The 26,141-nt window shown below is 41.4% G+C and overlaps 1 protein-coding gene across 6 annotated transcripts in view; it reads right to left on the bottom strand.

The window, feature by feature from the left end:
- The window catches only part of ANKRD44 (ankyrin repeat domain 44), a 140,989-nt gene that overhangs the window by 40,886 nt on the left and 73,962 nt on the right, over nucleotides 1–26,141 (bottom strand). For all 6 annotated transcript variants that reach the window (XM_086750712.1, XM_086750716.1, XM_086750714.1 and 3 more), the window contains exons 4-12: nucleotides 19,868–19,938; nucleotides 16,201–16,401; nucleotides 14,563–14,650; nucleotides 12,663–12,805; nucleotides 11,040–11,252; nucleotides 9,529–9,607; nucleotides 6,714–6,828; nucleotides 3,079–3,161; nucleotides 1,672–1,735 (exon numbers count right to left, since the gene is read on the bottom strand). In XM_086750712.1, the coding sequence (XP_086606838.1) occupies nucleotides 1,672–1,735; nucleotides 3,079–3,161; nucleotides 6,714–6,828; nucleotides 9,529–9,607; nucleotides 11,040–11,252; nucleotides 12,663–12,805; nucleotides 14,563–14,650; nucleotides 16,201–16,401; nucleotides 19,868–19,938 (1,057 nt within the window). The remainder of the gene's footprint in view (nucleotides 1–1,671; nucleotides 1,736–3,078; nucleotides 3,162–6,713; nucleotides 6,829–9,528; nucleotides 9,608–11,039; nucleotides 11,253–12,662; nucleotides 12,806–14,562; nucleotides 14,651–16,200; nucleotides 16,402–19,867; nucleotides 19,939–26,141) is intronic.

Genomic DNA, 26,141 nt, shown 5'->3' with positions numbered 1-26,141 from the left:
TGGCTCCCGTTCCAAGCCAGAAAATGATGTGAAGAAGCACAATACTTTCCAAGACTCCTTGTCTGTCACAGGGGCAATAAATCATTTGTGTTCACAATCAGAGGAGCAGGCCTTTGAAGTATGTTCTTTCCTAGTACTCATGCAACTCCCATTAATGTAATGGCAGTAACAGGCATGTGTCAGGAAAAAAACTAATGCCTTTTGTATAGCTCCAGCCCCAGGAAAAAAAAAATACTGGATGGAATATGCTGGCGTATCTTCATCCCTACTTTAAGTTGCTATTGCATAAAATAGCTAGAGAACACTCACCACAACGTACTAAAAATAAAAACACTTGTTAGTGATGACAACTGTAGTAAGCTACTGGAAAAATATGGTTTATTTTCATGAGCCACTTTTGCTTCTTATGAAGCCTCTCCTTCTCTTTAGGGTTTCCAGGTTGTTTTTATTATTCTTTTGGGGTAGAGCCTTAATGAAGAGGTAGTATTTGAACAACACTAGACTAACCTCCATCCAAGCAACAGTCATAGCTCCCCTATTAATGTGAGACAAGTATCAAGAAGAATAATATAATAAGAATAATACAAACACTATTTAGATCCATTTTTTTTTTTTAATAACAAAACCTTTGTGATACACATTTTGGTCCACTGAGAAGGAAAAATAACTTCCAGAAAGACTGCCAAGCATTTGCTAGGGATGACCAATTGTGCTTGTTATAACCAGAGAATCCAAGCTGGGTTCTAGCCAAGGCTCCATTTCAGCTGTTTGCTGAGCCATAAAGTCTTCAAGAGAAGAGTCAAAATTCAATGCTTGCCAAATGTTTTGTCCTTTTGCTAGGTTAACTTAAAGCACTCCACTGACAATTATTTGGAAATATTTAAACTAACTGGATGCTACATTTACAACTTAAATTGACGTATTTCAGTTTTCATTTTTCTTTTCCATTTCTGGCCACTTATCAGGAATGCATCACTCTGAGAGAACTAGTCTTTAGACTTTCTAATTTGGAGGTTGGGGGTTGTTTGTTTGGTTTGGGGATGGTTTTTTGCTGTTGTTTCGGTTCGCTGTTTTTTAATTTTGGAAACTTTTAAACTTGCACCTGAAAAATGGGAAAGAGGGACATGAGCTGCATTAGGACTCCAGGGTTGCCATCTGATGGGCACTGTTGCGTAGTTACATTTTCGGACAAGAACACAGTCCAAAGCTGGAGGCTAGGAATAACTCCTCTGCCAGCAGCACCCCAGAAGCCACAGCTCCTTCTTCTCACTCGCTTTACTCTAGGAGCTGATGATTTCCTGCTGACTGCTCGCCCTCAGTGACAGCTGTGGCCAACAGACAGACCTGGGTAAGTAAGTAGCACCCCCACCCAAAGCTGAAGCATGAAAAGGAAACCCATATTTCAAATTTATGCCTGAAACCCATACTTCAAATCACAATCTGGCTGTCTGTGGCAGAGGGAAGCAGTCTGTCTCCTTTACTTTGCAAACAACCCCTACAGGAGGGCAGTGGCAAAAGACAGCCTCAAGTGACTAAAACTGGACACAGATTGCTTTGCTTCCCTTGCATTCCAATAAATTCCTCTGTGGATGGCACAGTCAAGTTTGCTGGCACCAAATCTGCACTGAAGCCATAAAGTCACTTAGAGCAGCTACAGTCACAACTACTCACCCTCCTGCAGCGGCAGCGTGGAGGCACGTTCTTCCAAAACTATCGGGGGTGTCTATTTCAAAGCCTGCAGACAGCACGTGCTCATTACTAAACAAGGACACTATGCTATACTTTTGTCCTAGTTAAACCACAAGAAACATTGCAGAGACAGAAAAATCAGTTAGTTGGAAAAAAAACAGAACGCAAGCAACTACAGTCAGAAAGAGGTTGTCACGGGAAAGGCGAGCGGCTGCTCCAGTTTGGCAGCTCTATAAAAAGAGCTGCAAAGTTGACAAGCATCTATTTCCGCATCCAGCTCTGCACCACATCCCTGTTTCAAACTATGTGACAGGGATTTATGAAGCAGATACTTATCAAGAGGACTGTGACAGCAGGACTTGAAGACAGAAAACATGAAGAAATGAGGAAAAACCACAGAGTCAGCCTGAACATGAAATTGGGCCATTTTTATCGCATGTGGTTTTCAGGTTGGAAAGAGGCTTCCAGGAGCATGCAGGGATATTAATTGAGATGCACAAGGCCAAGGATATAAGCCTGGCAGTATTAACTCTGGTCACCCAGAGATTTTTCTCTTCCTTCCTGATCTGGTGGTCAAGGCTAGAGTGCATGGGGTATATAATTCCCACTCTTCATACATTTTAATATCCTACAGGATTCAAGTTTAGGGGAAAAAAAAGAAGTTGTAGGATATTTAATGTGTTAAGTAATGAAGCAATTTTCTAGAAAAATCATATGATCTGCCTTGTGTTTTTTTAACTCATGGGAACTCTTGCCTGGAAAAAAAAGAATTTTGGATTTGGCACCTGATTACTGCTTCTTTTGAAATGGTTGTGTCAGTAAACTTCTGCTTCCTCTGCTTTGCACTCTGGTGAGGATCCTGAGACTGCTCTCTTGACACTACACTGGCATTCATTCCCCCTCTTGTGCTCACCGAGCTTTGGCCAGCTTAACTCCTTTACTCTGGCTGGATTCAGAAACACACTTCAGCTGTATCTACAATATATCATTGTCAGTGTAAATACCTGCACCAGTGTAAGCCCCAAGGAGATAATTTCCTGAATTATTCCTTTGTGGGGGGGCAGGGGAGACTCAAATCAAAACAGTGTGTTGCATTCCTACAGTTTGGGAAGGGTTAATAAATTTACTCACTCTTCCTAGTGAATGAATATAAACTCTCTGAGCCTGCTAGGAGAAAAGGGCTTTGGCCATAAACGATACAGGATGCACGGAAGTACCAGCATGCCGTTAGGAAAGCCTCGCACGCTCCCACATGCCACACCACACAGCCGAACAGAGCAGCACAGGAAGTCTTTCATCTGAACAGTTCACAACAATGAGAATAAAGGGGCCATAAGCAGCAGAGACACACAGTACTCGAGCTCCACAGACACTGCGGGATTTACTCACCTGATGACAACAATTTCCTGCAGCAGTCTGAGTGAGCATTCAGCGCTGCTAAGTGCAAAGGGAACATGTTGTGGATCCCACACCTGAAAGGCACAACAGCCTCATCACACAGAGTCACGGGAAAATGCAGGTTGCATACAGACACAACACATCAAAAGCTTCTTCCACAAAGGCAGCATTTTTTATCCTTTTCAAGGAAGATTCTTCCTGCCATGTTATTTTTATCTGTATTTCCTTACCACTCTTCTCAAGAGTTAAAAATATACAGCAAAATCTTGGCATTATGCTTTGAACAGAATGTGGCAGGAAGATTTCTAAAAATTAAAGATGAAAGCCAAGGTGAGGGAGGAATTAAGAGCACAGATATTGCCTGGAGTCAATTTCCCACTGTAGGATGCACAGATTTCTGCATCAGCTACGCATATTGCAACTGCCATTCTGAGGTAAAAGTAAATGCCGAAATCTTCTCAATATTATTTCCTAATTCCATTTTTCCCGCAGTTAATGTCCTTTAGATCCACTCTCATGTGGGTTTTCAAAGCCTCTCCTTCTTTCCTCTCTCTTTCCCCTTGGGATGGGGTAGCTGGTGACTCTTCTTCGCACTTTCCTTTAGGCTGCCGTGACACTTACTTAGAGTTGTCTTCCCACATCCCAAGAACTAAATATCTAATTTTCCTATTTGCTCCAGCTACTCTCCTCACACACCCTTTCACTTTTTCCACCCCTTTAGCACATGACCCTCCTTTAAATTACACTATAAACTTCTCAGAACAGACATGCTGGGTGAAAAAAAAACAACTAGGCACCTATCATTAGGCTAAACCTGTCTCAGGCAACCATACAGTTTTTAAACAAGCTGAGCACTCGGCAGCTTTTATTAATATCAGCAAATCACCCCAGTTCTGTCTCTAAGCATGCCACTGTTTACTGTCTTGGAAGACTTCTGTGGTTGGATATCTTGGCTTCTGTCATTTAGCATTGTTTTGTGAAAAGCATCTTGTTATTCTAGAAACGTGACCCTACAGGCAGTGCTCCAAGTGCACATAAACACGGGGCCTCTGAAACCAACTATCTTGACAAGATTATCACCTACTGCCTGCTTCAGCAGATATATTTTTGAAAAATGACAAACTCTTGAACAATAGCAGATGGAATCGTATCTGTACTTCATTTCTACAAGACAATTGGTGGATGGAAGAGTATGATCACCTGGTGGAAGAGGATTTTGGAAAAGGACTCAAAGACTAAGGAACTTGTCTTTCTGCAAGATCCACCGTAAATCATAATTACTTAGGAAGCTTTAGACAAAAATGAATGTGGATGTTTATAAAGATGTCTTACTCTCTCCAACATTTCATATATATATATGTATTTAACTAATTTTGCTTTGTTTTTAAAAAACTCATTCTTTCCACAATCCACAGGCCCATCTGTCTTCACATTAAATTTGTCCTCCTTGCTACTTCACTATACTGAGGAGTGACTTGTGGTGCTGTACAGATTTTAATTTTGCTAGTGTCAGCATCTACATCTTAGAGTAAACCTATTAAAAGACGATCTGACAGCCTGTTCTTTGAAGAAAACACCACAAGCTCCACCAAGCTGCTGCATTGGTTTAAACAGGTCGCATTTTTCAGCTGTGGATTCATTTTTTAAAGCTAACATTGGACATTCTGTATTTGTTGTGCTTTTTCCTACACCCATTGCCCTCTATCTTCTTCTCCACCTAGTTATCTAAAGCATTTTTTTTTCCTTTTTAGTCAAGATTTCCAACCAGCACATGTTTCGGCCAGTTTCCATCGAAATGCAGTATCTGCACATCTGCTAACCAGTGTCACACTTCTACAGCGCTGTTCACACGGGTTCCTCCCATCACTTACACACTTTTTCCCTTTAAATGCAGTTGCCTCAAAGACTGACTGAGATGTTTGCAGTTGTTGCTAACAATGCTGCAGAGTTTTCTTTTTAAAGCCAGTTCAGGGAGCTCAGCCAGAGTTATTTACATGCAGCACATATGAAAGCCCATTCCCAGCGTTTCAATGCTCCTTGTTTAGCACAGTAGCACAGTTTGGATCTGCCTGGTATCTCTGAGCCAACTTCTCATTTCACTTTTTTTCCTGCTGCTGGAAGAAGTATTTTATTTGATCAATGTTCCAGTCACGCAAGTGTGAAATAGAAATTTCTAACTGGATAACCCTGATTGCAGCAGTGGGCCATCCCCCTGCATCTCATTTTCCCCTTGAACGTCAAGGTAAGAGACAGACTGAAAACTTACTGTACTGGAGAAAGAGCTAGGAAAAATGTACATCTATTTAGACACCAAGATTGTCGTGCTGACTATGTTAATAAAATCCAGTGACGTTAGCTGAAGCCTGTGGAATTTCATTATCAGTGCCAATTGAAGATCTGTTCCACCCTCCAAGTTTGCATGGTGACAGTCAATAAAGGAATATGGGCAAATGTGCCACTTTCTTAAATATTGCCAAGCAAACAAACAAAATACTGAGAGCTGCAAGTATCTTCAAAATTAAAATCAGCTCATTTGCATCTGAAAGCAGCTTTTCCTAACTAAGTCAAGAGAAGTCACTGATTTCTATGGTAGGTTCTAGGTTGAAGACTCTTGAATTATATTTTGGATATATGTCAAGCTAATTGCCGGAAACTTATATTCATAAAATCAGATGCTGCTATTAAACACCTGGAACAGATCTCCCTCATGGCATGGCATTACTCTGATCTTACACCCCTTTGTTTACCTTCAGGTTTGCTATTTTATTTGACAGAACATAAGATCCTAAACATAACTAACCAATACTCAAGTACTCTTAAAAATCAAGCACCTGCCAATGTTTGAGTCAACAATACTTATCATACTGTGGGTGCAGTCTTGACACATGTGCAAGAGAAAAAAAAAATTGAATTGAAGCAGAAAGCACTAACAACATTTAGAAATGTGTCTAATTTCAACTCCTCGTCCTTCTATTCAAAGAGGACTCCCAAACCCACAAATCAGATAAAAGCAGTCCTATTATTTCAGCCATCTGAATATCAGAAATCATGCAATATCAAGACATGCTCTAGTTATACTGAGATCAGAAATACTTAATAACATCTACTTTGCAATACTGCATTTCTATTGATTATCCTATGTCATACTAAAAGATACAAGACAAAAGAACCATGTATGACAGGCCACCAAATATTAGGCTAATTTAGATAACAAGGAATATGCACACAATTCCCTTGGAAGGCATCTGATTTTTTTAAATTACATTTCCTATACAAGCTCATTGCTACAGACTTTCTGGAATAACTGTGATCATGATGCACTTTATATACATACGTATTTCATGTACATTATATACCACTGCGCCACATCAATGCTTTAGGAAAAAGAAGCAGTACTTGTACTACTTGTAACCACCTAACTGGGCACAATAGGAACTTAGCAGGGCTTCCTTCCCCTCCACGCTTCCCAAGTGTTCGTATTTTAGTCCCATGTCACCCACTGAAGTACAGTCCAATTATGCTTATCTGTTTTAACCTTCACACTTCAGAACCCAAGGAGTAACTGTGTTTCCAGGCATCGGACATAACACTTGATCACTAGAAACAGCTCCACTTCAGCCACTTACTTGGCAGTGTCAGCTCCGCTGGTTATGAGGGTGTTAATCAAAAGCTCATGTCCGTATCTTGCAGCCACGTGCAGAGGGGTGTTACCGTCCTTATCAACACAGTCGATTTCCCCTCCTGCAAAAGACATTTTCGTACAGTTTAACACTGAAGATTAAGTGTGAACCAGTGACCACAAACGTTATTTATCTCTAGTGAATGCAGCATAACCAGTCCAGACACAGAGACACTAAATTTCAGAGATCGAGAACCAGCACACAGCAAGCTGCCAGCTGTCAGCCACTGATACTGGACACGGTCTGACAGCAGCATTTTCACCTCCCTCTCCAGCTGCAGTGATGGGGAAAAGTGGAGGGAAATAGGTGAACAGGATGACATACAATGGTCAAGTACCTGATTCAGACTTGCTCATCTAAAGGTACAGACAGACGCATTGAATTAAACTGAAAAAAAAACCCCACTGAAACCATGCCCTCATTTGTAAAGACACTGCCACTCAACCTTACCTGTAAGATAACAACGTTAAATAGTGTGCGTTCGAGAGGCCAACAGGAACACACTGCAAACAACAAGCGTGTTGTGTGCCTTCTCTCTGTCTTACTGAAGAACAACCACAGTGCTCCAGTAGAACTTTTCCTGTTGCAATTTAAGCCTGCCATCTTATGTTTTATCCTCACAATCAGCAAAAACAGATCATTTCTTTCTTCTCTGCTGTGGCTTTTGACCCATGCAAAGATTGCTATCAAATCCTTGTTTTCTTTTTGGACCAAGGAACTGTAATTTTTTCAGTTTCTCCTCATAAGTCAGGCTTGCTGCACTATTCTCATCCTTCTCCTTGTCCTCTCCAGCTGGCCCACATCCTTCTGGAATTAAAATGTCAAAAGCCAAAACCAGTATTACTGGATAGTACCAGACCCAGGAGGGAAACTGAAAACTCCCTCACTACATCTTCCATTTCAACAGCAATCCATTTATTACTAACCTCTGAGTGTAGTTTTTCAACTAGTTATGCATCAACACTGTAATATTTTAATACTCCACTAGTTTGCTGTGAGAATACTTTATGACAGCATGTAAAAAGTCTGGCTAACATCAGGATACGGTAATATTTACTGCATGTCCACTACTTACAGGAGATAACAGGCCATAACTACAAGAAGAAAAGTTCTAGTAAAGCACTATACAGCATCATCAGCAAAATGCTGGAACAGACTCCTCTGGGTGAAGCCTCCACCAGCGGAGGTTTCCAAGAACATCACCTGCCCACAGAAAAGTCAGAGGACTGTGCTGAGTTCACAAAGTCTATTACCTTGCTCTAGAAGAGAATTATGACAGTTCAGTACCTTTCACTCTTGAGAAATCCATACCAGATATTGTCCACTCCTCTCTAAGTGTCTATAAATAGTTTGTTCATTTACTCATTTCAGAATTTTTGGCTGATCTATGTAAAATTCTCCAGCTTTTCTTCTTCCACATTGTTAAAGAGAGGTATCACATTTGCAATTTTCCAATTTTAAGGTAACCCATTCTTCCTCTGCAAGTCACTAGAGACAGCAGTCAGAAATTGATGTCTTTAGCCAACTTATTAAGTACTGCGGAACGAAACTCCATTTCTTCAAATCATTGACATTTCTCTCTTCCACAATATCCCATGGCAACGAAGCACAAAGTCACTTGCAATCAGATCTGGGTACAATACTAAAATTAGAGGGGCAGCAAATGAAGAAAGAAAGAACAAAGTGAAACCCAAGTAACAAAAAAAAGAATAAAGAGGCATGAAGGATAGATGAAGAACTGCCAGTCCTTTCACACACAAAAACAACAAAGAGTAAACAACAGCTGTAAGTCACAGAGAGCATAATTGACTAACAACTCAAAATGGCAGTAAAGCACAGTTTCTTCCAGTTTGCCCGAACTCCTTTTTATTTATCCAAAGAGAAATATGACAACAATTTGCATGATGACCTGAAAGAAGCATGATATACTGAAGACCTCCATTTTAAAATACAGTTTTGTGTAATTGTAAATGTCATTACATTTACAGCGCAACTGTTCAGCCATCTTCAACATCTCACACTTAAGTTCCAAGTTTGGCATTTTGGAAGACAAAGAGAAAAACCAATCAACCGGCCCCAGACCATCCTGTCCGGCATAGTGGCCAAAGCTAGGAAGTGTAAGTAAACAATCAGTAACAGCAACCTCTGTCAAACAGGCCTCTGCCAGACCTCCAACAATAATATTTGTTATACTCTGTAGTATTCTTGGACAAAAGAGATACCTGATAAATGACTGACAATCAGAATCCTGGCTATGCCAGAACAAACAGGGTGGTACTGGTCCACCCTCCTGTGTATTTATTCAACATTTAAGGAAGACAGTGGCAAGGTGTGGAGGTAAGGGAGGTGGGGTAAGTACAGCTGATGAATGGATGGTCTGAGAACACAAGGACTCCTAAGGGAGGACAACTCAAAAGTTTTTTTAGTTTTTAAATTATTTGAGAAAGAAAGTTGTGCCTCTTTCTCGGCAGATAAAAGACATAAATAAAGCTTTGAACTTTTGTTTTCAGGTGAAGAACCACAACAGATCAGCTGGACCACCATCAGCTGCAGGAATATGGGATTTTGTTAACAACCAGAATCTCAACTTGTGATAACACACTGGAGCAGAGATGCCAGTGCAGCTCAAAGCCGGAAGCTGATGGAGAGCTAAGCAGCTCTAAGAGCAATCCTTTGGCACTCTGGGTCAGAACAACTAAAAATTGCAACCTTGGAAATGCCTAATCTTTTGGAGAGTTGTGGAACAGGCAGAGAAACTCACCATTCTGAATGAGGGTCTGCGACCGTGTGAACCTCCCATGGACAGCTGTCATGTGCAGCGGGCTCTTCCCATCCTTACTCTAACAGAAACAAAATGTAAAAACAACCATTCAGCATATAAAGTGGTGGTAACAATTTTAAGTCTCTCAGCTCAACATCCTACAGTTATTCTTCAGATAAAACCTCCCCTGGCTTCCCAAGTCTGCAGGACTGAATCTATACATGATGATAAATGCAGAAGGTATAAGCATACAAGTAAAACAGTTCCTCAGCAATGAGCAGGAAATGGGCTGGAGTGGAGCCTGTCCTCAGAGGTCTGGCTGTATACAATATCTGCTAGAAACCTACAGATATACAACACATTATTCTTGAATACTATTTTAAAGTAACATTTCCCATTCAGTCATTATTTCCCCTAATCCTTGCAATGAGAAGAATAAAGAAAAGCAAAGGAACCACAAAACTATGTAGGAGCAGTCTCTGACATATTCAAGAAATATATCCTGTTTATCAAATGGGATTTTATAGATACATCCCAGAATAAAAGCCACTATATTAAAAAAAAAATTGGTTAGTAAATGCCCATACAATCAAAAATAAGATGTCTACAAAAGACAGTAAGAAAACAGAGAAGGCATATGAAAGGAAAGGAAAATGAGTAGAGATCAATGTTCTGGGCTCTAGAGAAAGAAACTGAGCTTGGAGAAGCCAAGGAGCTGAGAAAATAGCAAGGGAAGAGTAACAGCCTCAAAAGTCATATCACTGCACATCTATTGGCACGGGGTTTCACATTCACTGGCAAGCACAATCCCTAGTTTCATGTTAACAATTCCGAGTTTAAATATGGCACTGACTATTCACTGATCTCAAGGGACTTGCCAGAGAGAGACCAGTTTTACAGATGGGAAACTGAAAAACACAGAGTTTAAATTAAAGTAGCCAAAGTCTTATATGAACTCAGAGATCTCAAGTCTTCTACCACCTATACCAGTACCCTCTCTGTTGGGTAACAGTAAGTCCCTTGCAGCTTCATCAAGATGCATCAATTGCATCTCAAGAGCATTCAGATATCCTAAACACAATCAGACTTTGTAAACTCAGGCTCTGAAATAGGTAAACAAACAACCTTCAGTTCTTACTTCCCCAGGAAAGTCAAAAGGAATTTTTAGAATCTGATTTAATTAAATCCATATTGTAGGGGGAAGGAAAACACCAGAAAGGAATAATTCCTTGATGTACCACCACTCCCTGCGATAACATTTTGACAGAGCTCCTGAGACTATATTTTATTATGGTTCATGTTTGCAGAAGAGTGGCTGGCCTAAAGTTTAGGGCTGTCATTATATTATCGAAGCACTGAGAGCTCCTCTGCTGGAAAGTAATCTCTCACAAACATGCAACGATCCACATTTTCAGCAACTCTCTACTTCCATCAAGGATTTTAATTTCCAGTCTCCTGAAGTATGCAAAATAGGATAAAGTAAAACTGAAGAGCTGCAATGCAAGTTTTACCTGAATGTTAACATCTGCCCCATTATTCACTAGTAGTTCAAGACACAGTGCTCCATGACTGGAGGCAGCAGCAAAATGCAAGGGAGTGAATCCGTTATTATTAGGCTGATTTACATTAGCACCATAGTCAATCAGCTCATTAACAACAGAATCCTGACCATTGTAACAGGCAATGTGAAGCGCGGTATTTCCATAGATGTTCATTTCATCAATCTAAAATGAGACAAGGAGACACAGTTAAAATTACAGACATCAGCTTACCATTTTACATAATGCATCACATACTGCAAATCAAAATAGCTGGAGGCTTGCACTGTCATAGGGCATATTTCTCAGCAGCAAATTTCATTGACAAAAATAGACTCACAGAGTATATTAATTTGGAATGCTCTACCTTTACTATTATTAACTTTGTATCTTACTAGCTATTTCTAAAAGCCAGTCTGAAGCTTAAAGATGATAGCAGTAATGATGATGATGAATTCAAAAGTCCTAACAAGCTGGAAAGCTTTTACATATAACTAAGAAAGTAGGATAAATATAAAGCTCAATCTTTATTTAAAAAAAAAAAATTAAAACATTGACTATTGTATTTTTGTGAAAAGAATCAAGCTTAAGAGCTCTTTCCACAGATTTCTTTTTGGAAAGGAGTGAAGGTGTCTGAATGAAGGGAAGGTGAATCTTCACAGCCATTTGCACTTCAATAAGAAACCACTTTCAGCAACTCAGTATTACGAAGATGTAATTAAGATTATGTTACTTCTTAATGACTGGCTTAGAATTCAACTGCTCTGTAAAATAGGACAAGGAAGATTGTACAAAAGACTTGGGGATGATGTGAATACCCTTCCACAAAATACAAGAGTCTCAAAGATCATGTCCCCAGTGGAGGAGAATGTCAAAGTTAAAGGTAGTTATTAGCATAGTACAGCTAATAACAGGAAACATGTATTCCCCTTCAACTTCACAGGCAGGAGCCTGTGAACACAGACTTTTGACATTTTTTTGGCAGGCTAAGCCAGCTGGCTATAAAGTTGGCAAATGCAGTGGCTTTATTTGACATCTCTGATGCAGACTCTTCTGGTCATCTCACTGCTGCTTTGAACCACTGAATTGACAATATTAGACTAAGAAAAGTCTGTGGCCTAAAAAAAAAAAAAATATATCTTTTCCAAAGTGAAAATAATCCTTCTCTTCTCCTTCCCTCTGTCAACTACAGCGGAAACACAGGTCCCTAAACTTGAAGAGCCAGAACTGGAGTTTAGTAAAGTACACAGAGTATATGTCGAGAACAAGGGCTCATTGTATCAAAGGGAATGCCAAGTCAAGGGAGACTTCATTATTCCACCTTCCTCTGCAGGAACAGCATAAATTTCCTGATTTGTTCAGCAAGATGACATAGAATTTACTGTCCATATCAGACATTTTTTTATTTCAGAATGTTTCCTGGCTCTTGAACTAATAAAGCACATGATGCACAAGATGCTTTTCATGGTCCAGAAAATGGGAACTATTTTCTTTAGAAGCTCTGCCAATATCTGTAGCAGCATCCATAAGAAAGAAGAAAAGAATATCTCCAAATGTGGAGAAACATGGAAGCCACAAGGAGCACGTTACACGTACCTCTACCCCCAGGTTAAGAAGGTGTTTCACAATGTTTATCTGCCCATTGGATGCAGCTGCATGAAGTGGGGTGTAACCCTTCTTGTCTTTACAGGTCACCTCTGCACCATGATTAATCAGTAAGGCAACAACTTCCAGGTGACCTTCAAAAGATGAAAGAGAATAATCAACAAGTATACCATACTACAGCATCACTTCTCCCAGATTATTGCTTTTGCTTGCTTTTTAAAATGCATTGCCCCTTTCACTGCTTTTTCACAATGCTCATGCAGTTTTACCAGGAAAAAAAAAATAATTTTGTAAATGTTCTTAACCCTAGTTCCAGGCCTTGTCAAGAAATCCATGCAATATGCATTCTCTTTCATCAGATGTGTGAAATTTCTCTTTACTGAGAGAATTTATTTCTTTCCCATTTATTTCTCTAAAAACAGTTTGTGTATTATTCTCCCTGTTACAGAAAGAACAGTGAGCACAGGAGCACAATACAGGTCTCCCAAAACAGCATCCTGTTGATGTCATCCGTAGACACAACTGCTAACACGTGTTGGTCTTTTTTGTTAGCAATACAAAATATCTTGAATAAATGATAAAATGAAGGTATCCTCTTTTCCAGCAGCATTGAGGACAAAGAAAACTAAATTTCAAGTGACTGCAGAATTTGATCTAAAGCCTACCAATACAAAAACAAGATTTTCTACTGAATCCACTGATCTTTAGATCAGATTTTTGACCCTCCAAAACTGTATCATTAACACAAAACTGTGCAAAAAATCCTGAATATTGTTCTAAAAACGTTTGAATCTGAACTCACAGTCTATACACACATACTAAGTCTGCAATCTAATATAATTGCAATAGCCTCAACAGTCACACGGACTGAGAGCTGGCTACCAGACTGACAGGACATCTGTCTTCAGGAGTGAAATGCCTACTCCTGCATTAGGATCTCCCTACAGAATACAGGGAAGGAGCTGAGCATCTCAAAATGCAACTTAGAACCCACCTGTATCTCCAGTTTCCTCCTCTCCCTGATGGTTTCAAACCACATAGCCTGCCTTCCCAGCCACCAAAATTAAATCAAGGCTAACTGAGGAATAGTCCTTATTGCTTCACGTTGAAGCAGAGCTGGCTGTCTTAGAATTAAAAATGTATTATGTCAAACAGCACATACAGTTGTGCTCCATCTGAGTTGTACAGCACTTTTATGACAGATGCAGCTCTGGTCGTGTGCAGAACTTAGGACACTTTACAGACAAAGTCCAAAGTGCCCAAAGATATTTCAGCATTCAATAAACCATATGAGAGTTTACATTATAAGATGCTCAGATCTCATTATCTAAATTCTGTCCAAATTACACCACAGACTCCTAAATCTCATTCCTAATTCAGGTGTTAAATGTTATCTAAATATTTGGAAAAGTACATAACTAATTTCTGAAACGAATTAAGGGCAAAATTGTCCAGCACAATGTAAAAGCCTTTCACCTCTACAGAGTGGAGTTCAACACTCGCTAGCTCAAAAGCCAAATCACATTCACTGGCAAGAGTCTTTCCATCTGTCTGTGTATATCAAAAAACCACACAATATGCTTTTCTCACAGTTTGAAATCTGCTATTATCTCATTTCCAAAAGTGCCAGGATTAAAATAAAGATTTTGACAGGTCAGATGAAAGAGTTCCTGGCCGAGGGCACACAACACCTCAAATATTATAATCAGTCAGGTCACCAGGTGCAAAACTGTAAATGGACACCGGGTATTTAGATCAGCTGAGCCCTTCCCTCTTCAGGGTAAAGGCAACTCTCACTGTCCATGGCCAGGTCTGCTCTTGTCTATTTTAAAAAATGCTGTTGCTTTGTGAATAGGAAATTAAAAAGAAGGAGCAACAGTCCAAGCCTTACCCATGTATGCTGCCCAGTGAAGAGCTCTTCTGTCCTTTTTGTCGAAAGCATTGATGTTTGCCCCCTTGGCTAAGAGTAAGTTCACCATCTAGAAGTAACAACAGCAAGTAAACCAACCCTATAGATGACACACTCAACAGTTTATAACAACTCATTCTAGCAATAACATTTGGATCATAAAATCCTGCTTTTGAATGATAAATACACAAATACTGTTCAAAGCCGTGTGCACTAATGACCAGTGATGGCCACAAGTAAACCAGGACAAGTTCCGCATCCACAGAGATGGCTGAGAGCATGCAGGGCGCTGCTACTCCAGTGTACTTCAAATTCCACTTGGCAAACAACCTAGAACAGGAACAGGCTTGGAAGAGAAACATTGCTCTTAAATTTTACTGTTAAGACCAATTTAAGGGGTTTTCTTGCGGATTGTGACAAGATACCTCCAGATGGTGAGGTTACAAACCCTAAAATCTGCTTGATCTTTCAACAAGGAGTGTCTATTTCTTGCCATGCCACGGTGATTTTCATTAAGTTGGACAGGCACCAGCCTGCTTCGCATATGATGCTGGAATTTTAGACAGCATAGCTAAGAGGTGAAAAGCTACTTTCCCTATTGCAAGTCATCCAACATAAGAAAAATCAGGAAAAAAAAGAAAGGAAACTGAATGGAGAACATTTAACAACTATCTTTTCTAGCAAAACATTCTAAAATCATGAATTACAGAGCTGGATGACTGTCTTCCTCTCATACACTGCTTTGCCACAATAAAGAGATGAGCTAATTACAGCATATATTCAGTTAACATTTCTGATACACTCTATCCAAAAGCTCAGGAGCTTATGGATTATGTAGGATTACGATGGTTAGACCTCAAGCATTACTACCTTTTTCCTACAATGCAGTGTTTTAAAGGCTAAACACCATCATCGTTTTACAGGAACTACCATTCCTCTTTCTTCTTTTAATTACAGTACCACTGATCAACTTCTGTTGACAGAAGCCTACTGTTCCAGTCTAACAGTTTTTATTCCATATCTAGATCTTCAGGTATGTAATGGGCAAACAAGGATCCTTGCACCCAGATCTAAAGATGCTAGCAAAACCCTTTACATATGGGCTTTATTTACAAAAGTATGTTTTTTTAATATGGAAACAGTAATTAGACTAGAAGGGTTTACTTGAATAAGGCAAGTAGAAAAACCAGAAGCACATTCTCTAGGAGACTAATGACAAAAGCAGACGGACAGGATGTCACACGACTGAACATTTCTCCAGCATGAAATGAATCCACCAGTTTTCCCTTCTTTCCATTCTGCCACTCTTATTTTCACAGGCGGTCAGGTGCAAAACAGCAAAGGATACATGTGAGTTGCTGGAGCCGGTGGCACAGCCAGCTCTCCAAGCCTGCATGCACACCCCACTTGCATGCCAGCTCGGTACAGGTACTTTCCAGCCACTCTCTCATTTCTGCAGCTAGGAAACCTGGCGCACAGTTTGGAAAGCAGCTGACTGATAGGAATTGTGGGGGTCAGGGATACAGGGCTCAATCTAGATCCAGACACAGCAGGACAACTGTTTGAACCAGGAAAATAAATCAATCAAGCAACAATCAATTACGCTCTTAAACAACACACCTCAATGTGGCCATTCAGAGCTGCATGGTGCAGTGCCGTCCGCCCTCCTCGGTCAGAGACGTTGACGCTGCTCAGCATGGGGATGATGACTTCCGCACACTTCACTGCCTTGTTTGCAGCCGCCACGTGCAACGGGGTCTGCCAGTTCTTGTCCCGAGCATTGACATCGGCCGAGTGCTTAATCAATACTTGCACTGCTTCCTGCAATAGCAACACGGTTATCCCCATAAACAAGCAGTTTGAATAAATACAGGGGCCATGTTCTTGACAGCTCGATCGTACTACACATGCATGTTAATTATGGATACCAGACATGGCCAGGAGGGGAGAAGGAGAAAATTACTTATCCTCCCAGGTTACTGAAATGGTATTGTTGATTTAAATGCCAGAGTACACATTACCTTTGCTGTCATTTAGAGCAATGTCTTCACAACAAAAAATTCCCAGTTTGATTTTAGGACGTACAAAGCGGTCTATGCAGAGAGCCCAAACTGTTGGGTTAATTAACCTTCATACCTCAGTCACCATAACTGTGCTTTCATTGAAGAAATGAAGGTACTTAGTTGGACTCACTGTTACAGAAATTATTTACAAAATGAAAAGTACATCATTTTGGACAGTGAAATAATAGTAAATTGCTGTTATTTTTATTTATAAACAGGAAAAAAAAAGGAAATAAAACAGAACATGTGAAAACAAAATTTTAGCTTTGCAAAAACATGAGAATCACAGGCAAGGGTTGATGCTGGTGTCCCCAAGTTTGCGTTAGCATTCCTTCCCTCCCTGAGGGCTGAGCACAGGCCAAGGGTCTTCACTGCAACATCCATTCTGTCAGCCTGAGACCAAACAAGATCTTTTAAGGCTAATTTTGTTGGTTAAAAGTGAATATTTCCCAGTGGGAAAGTGTACTGTTATTTCTTGAGACTGGAGAATTTTCTGCCTCCACTCATGCATCTGCCATTAAGAAAGTCAGATGGAATAAAAAGTCTCTCTCAAAATCATATTTTGTTTCTTTTTTTCCCCCACAAACAAACAAAATACAGAGGAACCACTGGGTCACAGCAGCATTCAAGTAGGCCTGTCTGCTGACTACAGCTCACATCTGGTAAGTGAGAGAGCCCTAGTCCCACATAGGTCCTTATTCTTTTTTACATAAACTGAAAAGCTTTCTGGTAAGCCCAGCCAAAATTTTATTAACTAATAACAAACACATACATGTGTTTAAATAGCACTTTTGCATCTAGAACGGCCCAGGAGAGTGCCTGCAGTCTGTATCAACAACATGTCCATTACTAGGAGTTTTAGTTCCTTCTCCTCAGCCGATCTCAGCAACTTCATTTTCTACAGCCTTCTCACAACCTGTCCTCCAACAGATTTGTTCACAGTTAGTGATGTAGCACCTCTTACAGCACCAATAATATATCACAGTTGATGTCTCAACAGGATCTTCTTTTCTAAATTACAGGCCTACAATTTTTGAAATCATTTAAATGTAATTCCCTGCAGACCTACCCAGCTGGGATAAGTCAGCAGGAAAATGCATGCACTTTGACTCTTAACGAAGAAGAAAGTTAAAGGAGAATTTTTAGAAGTAAACAGTAAGGGCTGAAAAGTCCAAGCTAAAAATATTTAGCCTTTTCAAAAAAACATTTACACATTTTTGTTTACATCTGCAAATTTGCTGCTCTATCAGCTTTGGGATCAAAATGTTAAAATCCTTATGGAGAAGTTTCAATGTTATTGCTTTTGAGAGCATGAGCTATACCTTCTTATTAACATAATTTCTACATGTGCATGTAGTCCACAGCTATGGTTTAAGCCTCTGTGTTGAGTGTCTCTAGTTATCAGAGTGAAGTTACTTTTTCAAACCACCTAAGGCTGAAAGCTGATACATCCATTAACAATCCTGCACAGACACACCTGAGGGTTGTTGGTTTGTAAATAAACATTTAAATCCCTAAAGCCTACTTGAAAAGTGATTAAGACTTAAGTTAAAATGTGTTCATGCTTTTAATAAATCTATAGAAAGATTCAAGGGGACAGCTTCTGAATTATGTGAAAGCTTCTGGTGATCATTCTAAAAGCAAGCGAGCTCACAGGAACATCAAAAACCACACTGAGTCCTACTGGTCAACATCTGGACCATGAATTTCATCTCCCCTGTCACTGTGAACTATGAATTCACTATTATCACTATCCATCTCAGTCTGTTCTACTGAAGCTGCATGTTTGTTAGCCTGTGCAACAAAGTGAAAACAGCACGGAAAAAGCCTCAAAACACAGTATTTTTCAAAATTATTAGCAGAAGTACTGATTCTAAGCAACAAAGGCAAAGGACCAGCAGAAGAAAGCTACATGTGTTTATAAAACATACAGCAGCCCATGAAATGGCATCAAAGGCTGGTGCCTTCCCCTGCTGCACCTGGGTGCTTACTTTGAGGTACCAGAACTGCGAGCACAGTGGAAGACAGTTTCTCATCGTGCAATTAGCCTTCAGCTGACAAAGAGTTAAAAATGAGACACAAACCCATAGAAAGACACAAATTTTCTGTTAGGACTGTCACTGACAATAAAAGTCATGTATACTGATGCATCCAAAAAAAAGAAACCAAAGCCACTGCAACTCCCGCATCAGAAAGATTGTGCCTGTTTTTTAAGGTTTAAGTCTGACCTTTGTTTTCCAACATGGCTTTTTGTATTTTGCCTCATTACAGCATTCATACTCTATCAGATACTCCTTTCAGAGGGTTTCAATGAATGCCAGCAGCTGGGAAGCTCAGCCAGCAGCCAAACAATGCTCGAGTTGAGAAGCGAGCCCAGGATTCCTGCCTCCAGGCTTGGCAAATGCTGGGACTGTTACGGAGGTGATTCAAGTCCATCAGTCGCTGGAAGACAGCCACCCTCTGTCTCTTTCATAACCCCTCCCCTCGCCCTCAGCAGCCAATTCGGTCCGCACTGGGGCTCACTGTTAACTAAGTATTAGGACAACACAAGTAGCCAGGGAGGTCCAAAATGGAAAGCCAAGAATAATGGTGCAGCTGAAAACACAGTCATGCCTGAGCTACATTCTTGATAGTTACTGCTGCTCCTTTTTGAGATAGCAACGGAAAAAGTAAAACATGATGCCAGAAGAGTTCTAGTTGTCAAGCAGAAGAAATATGGGGTAACCCTCCTTTACGCATGAATCAAATGCATTAACAGAAACTTAATGGATGCCTTGAAATGCAATTAACCAAAACAAAGTACGTGGTAATACGTGTTGGATCACACACACATCCACTCCCTTCTGGGCCACGCACAGCGTGCACATATCCATATGGATTTATTCCTCTTTATTTCACCACTTGAAGATGATGTGGCCACTGTAGACCACTGTGGACTCTGTTTCGCTTCAGTTCTGGTCACTCACTCCAGCTGATGGTTGCTCAATATGACTTGCTACGGTAACGTAAAGCATTCCACAAGACGAAAATCAACCACATTAAAGCTCAAAAGCAGCTACAACTGACTTGTAAAAGCTGGCCTCTCACTGCAATTAAATGCCTCGCACACAGAAAATGCTTTCCCTGTTTGCATCACCATGCTACCTACTACAGCTCTCCATGGTTTGCTTTTCCCCCCAGCATGTAGTTTACATGTAAAAGCAGGGTAATCAGATCTTACTCACTTCACTTCTTGAAGCAACTGCTCGATGAAGAGGAGTCAGCCACATATTGTCCTTGGCATTAACACGAGCGCCTGCAAGTAAAGAGTAGAGATTACATCCAGGCCTTGGGTGCGACACCAAAAGCTTTGCCCCACTGCTTTCCTAGTACCATGAGCTGAGCCGTATGTGGTACTCTCAGTGCTCCCCACGACTCTCCTGGCACCCTGTTCACTTTGGAAATGCATTTCCAGATCCTGGATAGATAGCAGCTGAAGCATGATTCAGAAAGAAATGAACTGAATAGGTCGGACTATTATCAAGAACAGTCTTGTTTACAGGACACAAAAGAAGCAAGATTTGTTGTAGGCGATTACCTACACACGTATGTATATATGTGTATGTCTATGTCTATGCACTTTTTCAGAGCAACTGATAGCTGGGGGAAGAAAAGCAACCCTTTGCTCAGAGCACTGCTACTGTCTGCAGACAGAGCGAAGGGAACGAGCCTGATCAACCATCTCTTGTTTCCAGCTCCACCAGGCAGACCACTAGAAGATACAACCACTTCCTTGCTGCGCAAATCTTGCTGAGATCAAGAAAACAGGACAGGGAAATATTAAAGCTATTCACTGATGTGTTACCCTAAAAAAAAAGGAAATCAAGTGAAAAGGACTAGAGAAACTAATTGTAAAAAGGGCTTAACCTGAAAATGTTATATCTCTCAGGTCTGCAGGCAGCAGTACCAGTCTGAGAAGACTAGCATAGCACATGCAGAAAAGGTTTAGCGAAGCACAAGCATCATGCACATAGCCTGGACAAGCCTCTGAACTTCATAAGCAAAGGGATTCTTAAGCTTCATTTTGCACCATAACTTAAGTGCATACAAAAGCCTGTAATTAATAAATCACACTCTCTGAACCAGAAGCACTTTCTGAGAGCCGTTTCTCAGGAATATTACGTTGCTTGCCTCTGAATCACAGTGGTTACTGGGAACTGCGCTAGATAATCAGAGAAGAAACAAGTTCTTTCACATTTCCGCAAGTTGGGATATAATTTTTTGGCTGCAAGAAAAAGAAAGTAACTTTCTTAACTATTGCAACAATTAGAGGCAATTCTCTGAACTCACCTCAGAACTTCATACCTGGGGGCACAAATCTGCCCTCTGGAAAAAAATACCTTTTAAAAAAGACAACAGTTTCAAAGGGTTGTCTAATGAATCTATAAAAGCAAGGAAGCTGTTACCTTCTTTTGTCTTCATGAGAAGGCCATTATGGTTGACACACCTTAGTATCCTGTCCTTCGCCCACACTGCCGCAGGCTCTGGAGACACATAAGGCAACCACCACCTCCACCAAGATGAAGTTGACTGACAGGACTCCAAGGCATCTTACATTATACTGATTTGGCCTGGTAGGTGTCTTGGGGATGCAAAGTGCCTAGATGAATACCTAATGATTGCCACCAAATACCTCTTTTGGGCTTTAGAAATTTATTTTGCATTTGCTCTCGTTTTTTGCCTTTACGTTCTTAACTAAGGTTTCTTTTGGTTTATTTCTACCCATTCACTAACTCCTACAAGCAGATGGTTGCAAATCAGAAAGGCTTATGTGTGGAGTAGAGAAGTATGACATATCATTCTTCAGTACTCAACAGCTCCAGTGGCACTGGTGAATATGAAGATGATTAGAAACCCTAGGGAAGTGTCTCTGTCTCTGCCTTTCACTGATCCACTCACCCTTTGAGAAACTCAAACAGTTGCCAAGAAAACAGCTAAAGAAAATAATAAAAGCAAAACAACACCAGTATAAATAAAATAACACACAGCATGTTATCAGCCTTTTCTTCCTCAGCTGGTTCCCACATTACCTCTTTGTGCTTTGGGGCTCTCTCTTTATGTGACAAAGTGAAATTGCTCTTACAAACCTAATTCAATGCATTGGCTGAATACATTTGTGATTTCTGTTTTTAAAGAACTGCAGAATTCAGCTGCTGCCTGTTACAGAAGCTGCTGTTGCCCCTTTACTGACGTGCACATTTTCTGAAGAGCCGCTTTGAAACGTTTCCCTCTGTACTGCCCATTTCCTTCACCAAAATTAATCTCTCAGTTTCTTTTGCAGGCAATGGTTAACGACAACAAAAAATTTCACCAGCACTGACGCACTCCTTCAGGGACAGAAAATATCTGCCTTTTTAAAGGACAGCAAGCAGAGGCACCCTGAAGCAATGCTCATGACTTCAAAGGTGTCCTCTACACTTCACAAACCTGAGTCTCCATCCTGTGACAGCCTGGGGGTAGAGCTCTCTGAAAGCACAGAGCAACACAGAAACCCAGCTCAGAAGACTAAGCACTCTACAACATGCTAAGGCACCTAAAATCAGGTGTATCCAAAAATCAGAAGCTTAAATTTTCAAGTCCAACCACAACACTTCCTCAAAGTCACCCAGTAATTCAGTGTCCCTCACTTTACTCTGGACCAAGAACCTTAATTGTGTTTCAATGCACTTCCTACAATACTCCGTGAATTCATCTGTGTGTTTATAAGGGCAGGAGGGACACATGGAAATTGGTGTATATGGTGTCCTTCATAGTACGATTTTCCTTGAAAAGAAAAGCTGTTTTAAAGATTTCCCTTAACATGCTTCCAGGTAGCCACAGCACCCAACCACCCCCATAAAATATCCACTTTTTAAAAAGCCTCTTCAGAGAAGAGCCTTTTCTCAGCCCCATCCCCTGAACTCTGCCCCCAGGGCTGCTCTTACCCGTGGGCCTGAAGGAAAGGGCTGGCCCTTGGATTTGCTCTGTGAGGTTAAAGTAGACAACATAATGTATAATGTTAGAGAAAAAAAATCAACAGAGAGGAAACTTTCTGTAATCCACTGCTCTTTAATATGGCTGTTTTGTAATCTTTGCCATCTTTCACTTCAAATTTTTCTGCCAAAAGAGGAAATAAATCTGAAATTGCCTCCATTCTTTTGAGATCTGAAATAAACAACTCAATGCTGGCTTTCAGGAATAAAGTGAACATGTCTTTATCCTAACCAAAGTTTAATTTTTCATCCGGCACATCTGCCAAATCCACAGGTCTCCAATAAATCTAGATTCTTCAGTCTAATTCTCTGAAATTAGGGATCATCAACAGAGGAAGGAAACTCTACTCTTTAACCTATTAACGACATTATTTACAATTCCAATTCCTGCTCTGAGACACAGCAATGGACAACCAAAAATATAAGGAATGCCCCCCGTGGCCCATCACACACACAGAGACACACAAAGCAAAGATCAGCACAAATAAAATACAACAGCAGAGCGGCACCAACTGACAGATGGAACCAGTACCCACAACATGAGAGGAACACACCACCATGCTAGATGTGAACACGGGAAGCTAAGAGCCTGGGAACACCTACATGGCAGGATCAGGAGGTTAGGTAGGATCTCCTCAGAGGCAAGTCCAAGTCACTTGCTAGGGAGGAACATGGCCTAAGGATCCCACCAGGTGAGAACACACAGTCCCTGGGTCACTCATGAAGGAGAGAGGAGATAGTCCTGGGACATCCTCCAAACTTTCACTCAAAGGGGACACTCCTAATCCTGAAGGATAGGAGTCTCAAAGCCATGGGAAAGGCAGAGAGAAGGCTGCCTCTCCAACCTGCCGATCTTCAGCCTGGCATAAAAGAAGAAGCCCTGAACGTGGCTTCAAGTTACACAGTGCCTTCCCCTGCTGCCTACACGCCAGGGATGGACCACAACCTGCTGCACGTGCAACTGTCCTGCTTCCAAATCTATCTGCCAGGGCTTACCAGGAGCCCTGCCAAAGCATGCTGGGGTTTGTCCTGAAACAGCAAGGCATGGTAATATTGCCAAGATGGCAAGTTCCTGTGAAATGGTGGAACAAGGGGTAAGGAACTGAGCTCAAACGTCGTGCCCTCGGGTGCCAGCTCAAAGCCCAGGAGGGGAGAAGTAGTGGCATACATGAGAATGGAGCCTGTATTTGCCCGGACAGCTCTTCTTGCACATCCACAACTGTATCGTCATACACATTTATGTGAGATGGTTACCCTGGTCCTTCTCCTTTTTGACAGAAAGGAGGTGAAGGAGAACTGCTCAAAGCTCCATGCTTTCAGGTAGCCTGGAAAAACAAAACCACACAGCACACTTCCCCAGTTTGAACCATACGATTATGGATCAGACTGTTGAGCTGGTGTAAATCTACCCAATCCGACACTTAATGGGCCAGGGTGATTCATATCAGTTGAGGGACCTGGCACACTCTCTCCTGTACCACTTCCAGACAGAATGCATTTCAGTGGCTACCTAGAAAGCCATTTCTGGTCTGTCTCCAACCTCCTGGGCAGAACTTTTATTCATTAGACAATACATTTATCTGTGCTGCCACCAGTTCATAGGCCACAAATCTCAGGATGTGCATATCTAATTTCATTTCTCTCCTGAGCCCTGAACAAAATGCAATAGGTTGCTGCTCCTCCTAGCTTCTGCTGAGAATATTAGTGTTTGACACCAACAGCAAGCATTTTTCTGCTTTCTCTCTGTGAAAACACCCTCTCATTTTAAGTCACACAATGAAGTTTTTTCACGCTTATGTACCTAAATTTTATGACCAGATTAATCTTCTATGAAACGCTTTCACTAACATAGTTTACTGAATGAAGAAGTGAAGCAAAGGGAAGATGCTGCAGTTGTCCTTGGAGCCTAGTTTACAGAGAGATCACAATAACAAAGAGGTGTTTATAATAACTCATAAATCTGCTCCTCCAAACCTGCTCTTGGATACAAGTACTGATGCTCCTCAGGAGTAATGATACTTCAGAGATTAATGGACAATGAACAGGTAGAATATGCAACAAGATTAATTTTGACTCATGCTGAGCTAGTGGGGAAAGATCCACACAGTTCCTGCAGACTGAACCCCAGCACAGTCCTGCTGACATGAAGTCCAATTTTTAAAAGCCCACATTGTAAGTCACGCTCACTTGGATATATTAAAAAACCCCGAGATACAGAACCTTCATTTTATGCCGTTGACCAGACAAACCCTATAGCCCATGGACAACATTTTGGCAGTGAGGTGCTAGAACTAAGTTTCCCAGAAGAATGCTAGAAAGTCTCCTTCCCTCATTAGGAACATGAGGGAACAAGCATGTTCACCAGGCATTTTTTTATGCTATTGGGATTCAGGGGAGAAATGGGCAGAACTGTTTCATCGTTGCCTTTATGTGGATACTGCCTGTGGCCGTTACTTGCAAAACTTGACAAAAGGCATTGCTCCTCCAAACTTCTCACATCACAACAGAACAACAGTACGTGACAAACAACACACACTGCAGGAACACATGCACAGATGAAGTTTGTTGACTCTTATCTCCCAGTGAAGAAAAGCATGTTTGCATTTAGCATATTAAAAACCCATCCAAGCGTAACCTTGGAGGGTTATGTTCATTTAAATCATAGAATCATAGAATCATAGAATGGTTAGGGTTGGAAGGGACCTTCAAAGGTCATCTAGTCCAACCCCCCTGCAAGGAGCAGGGACATCCCTGACTAGATCAGGTTGCTCAGAGCCCCGTCCAGCCTGGCCTTGAACGTTTCCAGAGATGGGGCCTCCACCACCTTTCTGGGCAACCTGGGCCAGTGTTCTATAACTCGCATCGTAAAAAAAATTTTTCCTAATTTCTAATCTAAATCTACCCCCCTCTATTTTAAAACCATTACCTCTCGTCCTATCGCAACAGGCCCTACTAAACAGCCTTTCCCCACCTTTCTTGTAGGCCCCCTTGAGGTACTGGAAGACCGCTATCAGGTCTCCCCGGAGCCTCCTCTTCTCCAGGCTGAACAGCCCCAACTCTCTCAGCCTGTCCTCATAAGAGAGGTGCTCCAGCCCTTTTATCATCTTCGTGGCCCTCCTCTGGACCTTCTCCAACTGGTCCATGTCCTTCTTGTGCTGGGGGCTCCAGAACTGGACACAGTACTCCAGGTGGGGTCTCACCAGGGCAGAGTAGAGGGGGAGAATCACCTCCCTCGACCTGCTGGCCACGCTCCTCTTGATGCAGCCCAGGATGCGGTTGGCCTTCTGGGCCGCAAGGGCGCATTGCCTGCTCATGTTGAGCTTCTCATCCACCAGCACTCCCAAGTCCTTCTCCTCAGGGCTGATCTCAGTCCATTCTCCGCCCAGCCTGTATTTGTGCCTGGGATTGCCATGACCCAGGTGCAGGACCTTGCACTTGGCCTGGCTGAACTTCATGAGGTTGGCACGGGCCCACCTCTCCAGCCTAT

Source organism: Chlamydotis macqueenii, chromosome 6 (genome assembly GCF_036417535.1).
Source record: "Chlamydotis macqueenii isolate bChlMac1 chromosome 6, bChlMac1.mat, whole genome shotgun sequence".
NCBI lineage: Eukaryota > Metazoa > Chordata > Aves > Otidiformes > Otididae > Chlamydotis > Chlamydotis macqueenii.
The sequence above is the reverse complement of the archived record's forward strand: the minus strand, read 5'-3'. Positions and strand labels throughout refer to the sequence as shown.